General features: G+C 40.4%; 1 protein-coding gene across 1 annotated transcript in view; it reads right to left on the bottom strand.

The window, feature by feature from the left end:
• Positions 1–2,205: 2,205 nt before the first annotated feature.
• Positions 2,206–6,469, bottom strand: part of stk10 (serine/threonine kinase 10) — a 29,189-nt gene continuing 24,925 nt past the window's right edge. Inside the window, exons 12-20 of the mRNA XM_028421215.1 lie at positions 6,047–6,170; positions 5,753–5,932; positions 5,561–5,653; positions 5,338–5,467; positions 5,128–5,252; positions 4,862–5,050; positions 4,644–4,769; positions 4,436–4,549; positions 2,206–3,800 (exon numbers count right to left, since the gene is read on the bottom strand). Of these exons, the coding sequence (XP_028277016.1) occupies positions 3,660–3,800; positions 4,436–4,549; positions 4,644–4,769; positions 4,862–5,050; positions 5,128–5,252; positions 5,338–5,467; positions 5,561–5,653; positions 5,753–5,932; positions 6,047–6,170 (1,222 nt within the window). The 3' untranslated portion in view covers positions 2,206–3,659. The remainder of the gene's footprint in view (positions 3,801–4,435; positions 4,550–4,643; positions 4,770–4,861; positions 5,051–5,127; positions 5,253–5,337; positions 5,468–5,560; positions 5,654–5,752; positions 5,933–6,046; positions 6,171–6,469) is intronic.

The raw sequence follows: 6,469 nt of genomic DNA, 5'->3' as shown, positions 1-6,469 counted from the left end.
TTATTATTATTATTATTAATCATTAGGTAATTTACATGGCTTAAATCTTTGCTCACCATTAGCAAAACAGGCAGTGTCCTGTTAAATTTCTAAGGTAAATCTGTCAGCCCAGCCAACTGTGTTAAACATCCAGCACTGTTATAGCAAGATTATGTAAAGTTACAAGTACACAGGCTAAATAAACAAAATTAAAAACAGAAACTTACAAACTGAAGTGTCCTTCAGCATAGACCCTGCTGCTTAGGACAGATGAAGTTTTCAAGCCATCCAAACACAGGTGTGGTGTACATCAGAGTGTAGGTGGAAAACATCCTCATCTCCTGAAAAGCACACAGGGCTGATTCAATATCCTACAAACTTTATTTAAAGTCCATCTAAGTCTAAAGCAGAGGTATGACAATATTCTACAAAAGCAGGGCCGCACTGAAACAGGTTTGAGAAACACTAATTTAAAGACAGCTGACCTCAACAAGGTGCAGAACACAGCAGCTTCTATAGACAGAAGGCTACGATTCTACCAGGGACAACAGGCCTACCATGTAATCTGCTGATATAAATAAACAACAGAATCATTCATATTTAAAGGATCACTTGAACTTATACACGTTTCTGTATTGCTATTTTAAGTCCTGCCAGGTTTTCTACAGACAGTTTTTTTATGTTGTTAAGAACATTGTCATTAGCTGATGAACATGTCTGATTTTAATTTATCTGTCTCCCTCTAGTGGCTAATTAAAGTTCTGCATCTTGTATACCTTGCACTCATTCTCACATGGACTCATTAAGTTCTACTGTCTTAAAGAACGGTGTTTCATCATTAGCAGAGTCAAAATAATAGTAAATAAGAGTAAATAATACACATGTGAATCATGGCACTTAGAGGCCAGCTTCACAAAAAAAACAAATTTAAACCAATGCTCCCTGAGACAAAGACACCAGAGACTAACATTGACTGGACTCCTATCAGAATACAGTAATACATCTGCTGAAAAGCCTTGTCTAAAGCAGGTTTTCTCAACAGACCAGCATAGGTAATGGTGTGTAGGGTTATGTGAAGAGCTTGGCCTGTCAATCTTTGAGAGACCCTCAGTTTCAAGTTAAGGATTAAATCACTTCCTTAAAGATGTGTTCTCCATTTGACCAGAACACTGCTTTCAGGTTCACTGTGAAGGCTGCAGGCCCCAAGCGTTATTCACACCAGCAAGTGTACAATAAAACTACTGAATTACAAACTCAAATCAATCAATCAACAACGCTTAGTCAATAACAAAACGAACAATTGCTGTCTGATAAACACTGGTTACAAGAGAAACTTTGCTCACACACCTCATATCCAGCAAATGTCATAGCATGCTAACACTGAAAGTATCACTGTAAAGACAGCCTTTGTTTATAAATGTGGTAAAATTAGCCAAAAGAAGCCAGCAGCAGAGCTCCGCCATGGGTCTACCTACTGAACTGCCTGCTGGTTTAGATGGAACAGACTGAAGGCTAGCTTACCCCGGCCTGTGTCAGTATGGTGGGTGGTTACAGTCATTGTGGAGCTGGCTAGTCAGGTCCACACCATATGATTAATGACATGTAAAATCAAATGCATAAGGCCCATCGACTCAAACACCTGTCTGTGACAAGGAGAAGAACTTACACCATACACCTAGAAAGGGGCGTGCTGCTGAAGTAGGCTAAGGTAACGCACCATGCTAGCGCTAGCAGCGGGCTAACAATAAGGAGATGTGGAGAGGTGGAATAATAAAGTGCTGAAGAAAACAGAACTCACCGGAGTAGTTAGGAATGTATGAAGTGTCAAGCGTCCAATAATAAGACAACAGGAGCGGGTAAGAGCGATTCCAGCTTCCTGGTTCCGCGCTGATTGTCAAACTTCCGGGATTTTGAAACCCCCGCGGTTTTGCTAACTATTCATCGACTAATTTGCATATAATTGTAATAGACGCTGTAGTAGAGGCAAATAACGTCGTGGTGGCTACAAAAAGTGTGTAAAAACATTACAGCACATGTGTAGAACTACAAATAAACTTCTATTGATTCTTGCTTTGTTGGCGTTTTTTGTTTTGCGAGAAACCGGGGAGGGATAGGTGGCGGCTTTGCGCATGCGCGCTTCACTTGTCTGGCCTCTGGACGCCTCCTCTTTGCTCGGACTGCAGCATCACTGTAAGGCTGACCCCTTCACACAGGACTCCAAACATGTATAGTAATTAGAAAAATGCATTTATTAGGATTTATTTACAACAGTGGTTCCTTCTGATACACTTTCATTCATACTCACAGCCCGCTTCCACACACAAAAACAAATACTCTGTAAACTGAGGCAGACAGGAAGACACAGATGCCATTTAACATGTCAGAAAAAAATCATTTTACAATAAATTTAAATACTACTAAAAAGATTATGAGAGGGAGATTAGGCTGTACCTGAAGGCAAGAACTGCGATATATATAAAAAAAAAACACTCATTCAACCAGGCAACAAGTTCTTCAGGTCTCAGTTGAAGATTAAACATCTACGTCAGGCACATTACAGCAGACGGAATAGTTTCACTCCCTTAAAAATGATATGAAGAGTTATTTTCCAAAAACAGCTCATCATTTTTATTGCTGCAGTTTTTTTTTCTTCTGTTTTTGGAAACTCTTCACATTATTCTCTGTCTCAGTGCAAAGGAAGGCAAAGTTAAAGAAAAATAAACCCTCTTAAAGCGTAGCTAGGACAGACCTGTAATATTGCACATTGGTTAGCAGGCAGTCCAATCGCTGCACGTTTGTACACAATATATATTTTTAAATTTGTTCTAAAAAAAAGAAGGAAAAAAAGAAAGAAAAACAGTATTTTGTTTTGGCTTCGTCAGTTCCCATCCAGTGTGACCAAGTTTTTTATGTTTTGTTTGTTTTACAGTAAACATGCAACAGAAAGAGCAACACAATTTTCCTTGCTTGCTAAAATAAAATCCTAACTAATCATTAAAAAAAAATCATTAAAGTCAAATAACTTTGGATTTAGCCTCATTTCCCCACATTAAAAAAATATAAAATTATAGTAAGTCCTTCATACCATGGGTCAGTTAAAGAGAGAGAGCTATTTAAATTAACATTTACAAAGATAAATGTGGATAATATTCTTTATCAGTAAAAAATAAATAAAGGCAGGCTTTGGCAGTTATGTGACATGCATCAAACCTAATAGACAAAACATAACGCACCAAGGCACAGAGAAAAAAAAGGGGGGTGTACATAGAATTTTTGGTCATATTTGGAGAACAGCACTTATAAATTTGGGGTAAACAAAAAAGTGCTTTGTCAATGGCTCATTCCTCCTTGTCATGCAAAAGGAAATTTACTGGCTGGGTGCTTTTGGACAATCATGAAGTGTGTTTCTTTCTTAATGTTTACTCATTAAAACATCAAATTATTTTGGTGTTAAGCTCATCGATATTATTTCACTGGTGAGCAATAAAAAAAAGAAAGAAGTAAAGGCGAGCAGGTGAGTCACACCAAACACCGCAAGAGAAAAACCTCAGAATGTGGGATAAAACATAAATATTCACTAAAACATAATGGAGGGATAGAAAAGTAAATGAGGCAGCAGGTAACTGTAACACCTGTTGGTGTGTGTGTGTGTGTGTGTCACAGCATCACAGCAGGTGTCTCTATGTGGTAGAAGAGTCTTGGTAAGGCACGAACTTGGAGAGTTTGTTGGGTGAGCTGGGATTTGGGCAATCAGAACACTCACTCATCTTGAAGAAAGCCTCCTGGTCTCTTTTCTTCATGCTCAGCTCCTCTTCAAGGGCCTAAGAAGATGGAAAAATATATATATATTATTAAATATATACATTTCATTTGCACAGGGATGTGCAACAAACATTGCATAGCTAGTGATTTTGAGTGGGATTTCATCATGGACCCAAACACTAACCCTAACCCTAACCCATCCATTCATGTGCTGAACCCATTTTTATTCTGTACTACATAGTCATAGGGGGATGAAGGCTGTCCCAGTAGTCCCAGTAGACTCTGAACAGGTTGCCAGTCTCACACCTACGACCCTAGTTAACATGCTAACATGCAGGTCTGCGATGTGTGGGAGGAAGCTGGAGAAAACCTAGAAGAACATGCAAGCTCCACACAGAAAGACCAAAGCCAGGAACGGTCTTGTTGTGAGGCAGCACTGCTCCGCCATGACGCACCAACAGACATCCTGTTCAGTGTAAATTTAAGTCATTATAGTGGCGAGAAGGCAGAAGTCTTTACTGCTACTACCAAAACAATGTCTGCACACCACAGGACAAACATGAACACTTGATCCTGGAGTGATCTGTCTCTTTAAAAGAAAAGATGGCCACTTATATAAATTCCAATTTCCAGTTTGAACTGTTTGTCACTTTGAAATGCAATAATAAACATGTCACAGGTGTCTCACACTGACCTTTTTTCTAGGCTTCAGATGGTCCCTCCATTCCTTCATCAGCTGGTTGTGTTGCTCATCCAGGTGTTTCAGCCTCTGAGTCTCATTCTCAACCAACAGGTGACATTTTTCATTCTGCAGGGAAAAAAAACAGTCTTGTTAACAACTGTCAGCCCGTTAATGTGCTAATTCAGCTGTAAATCTTGACATAAAGGGATTAGATGCTCACCTGCAGCTGCTGCAGCTCTCTGATATTGCTTTCACACTGACCAACCATCTCCCTCATCTGGTTGTCGTGTTTCTGCTGCTGATGCAGCCTCTCTGCCTTCTGTCGCTTCTCCTCCTGCTGAGCAAACTAAAGAGCCCCAAAAGAAGGGGGGGGTGATGAGCTATTATATAATTAACCTACTAATTAACTATGGAGTGAGATGATGATCCTCCACCAACCTGTTTGATCTTCTCCCTGTCCTCCGAGGCGCTGCCTGTGGAGTTGATGCGGAGGCTCTTCTTGAACATGGCCATGCGAGTCTTCGCCTCGCCGCGCTGATGCTTGGGCTGCCGGCTCTTCTCCTGCTGCTGCCGAGCTTTCAGGATCTCGATCATTCGCTGATTGTAGCACTGCATCTGCTCCTGCTCCTGTACACAAATCCCACAGAGAATGAATTCTTCGGACTTGTACAATGTACAATGGAGGTGCCACCCCTCTGACTTACCTTCTCATGTTTCTTTAGAAGCTGATGCCTCTGGAGGAAGTACTGGTCCTTTAACTGCTGCTTCAATAACTGGTGCCTCTCATAGAGGTTCTTCTCCTCCATGTCCCATATCGTAGCTTCACGCTCTGATCAAATGTAAAATAATACATCAGCACTGTACACATGTAACCTCCCACTACAGCAGGCTAAGGACATCTGATAATACTGTACCTCTGATTAGATTGTGCTTCTTGTTAAGGCACTCCCTCTCCGTATCTGCGATCTCCCTCTTGTTGTTGGAGATGATTTTCTTCAGCGTTGTGTCCAAGTAGTTCTTCTGAGCTGCCAGGAATTTCTCATCCTAAACCACAGGAAACAGGAAGAAGGGACCACAAAACAAATAAATCACTGAGGTTCAGCTTCCTGCTGAGCTCAAATGAGCCGAGCAACACACCTCTCTTATCTTCATTTCCTGGAAGGAACTCATCCGCTGTTTCAAGGTGTCTTTACGTTGACTCCTGGGCAGCTTATCAACAGACTGTTTTACCTAAAAGAAGACACATATAAAAACAGAGCTGACCATCCAAACTTGTGTATTAATTATAATGTGAGTGTTTAGTTAATGCACACATTATTTTTACTGTACCTCCTTCTTCTTGTGTTTTAACTGGTCCAGGAACTTGTGGTAGTCTCGCTCCTGCTCTGCTTTGATGCGTTTGGTCTCTTCTTTGAGTTTAATGTTGTGATCTGCTTCCATTTTCTCAATAGTCTGCTTCTGGTGCTTCTCCAGATTCTCTAGCTCTACATCGTAGTGCTTCTTCTTGGCCTGGGACACAGTGGAAAATGATCTAGTTAGACTTAGATCTATAGATATGGTTAAAGATCTTTATTTATTTTTATTTTTTTAAGCACCAGCTCAGCTGGTGTTGTTCTGACTTACGTTCATCTCCTGGTCGAAGCGTCTCTGCATTTGTTCCTTTTGTGTTTCCAGCTTGGTGTTCAGAACAGCTTGAGCACGGTGTTCTTCTTTCTGCAGCAAACGGAGCTCACGCAGTTCCTGACGTCTACACAGAACACACACAAAAGCAAAATCAATATTAATAATAATACTTATTTTTACTGTCAGTGCTGTTGCAGATATCCAACATAATAATACATTTATATGCTGTGTCATATTCTCACCACTAGATGGCAGGAGTAACTCACATGAACTCCTTTGGACTTCGATGCCAGTTTACTGTGTCTAACACAAGCCTAACTGTGAATAACTTATGTGACTGGGCAACAACAATAAATGGTGTAAATGTTAGAACATCATTCACATCACTTCACTCTGACCTTTAAATAACATCGGTTTTATTTT

The sequence above is a fragment of the Parambassis ranga genome, chromosome 14 (genome assembly GCF_900634625.1).
Source record: "Parambassis ranga chromosome 14, fParRan2.1, whole genome shotgun sequence".
Taxonomy (NCBI): Eukaryota; Metazoa; Chordata; class Actinopteri; family Ambassidae; genus Parambassis; species Parambassis ranga.
This window is presented reverse-complemented; position numbering and strand designations above follow the sequence as displayed.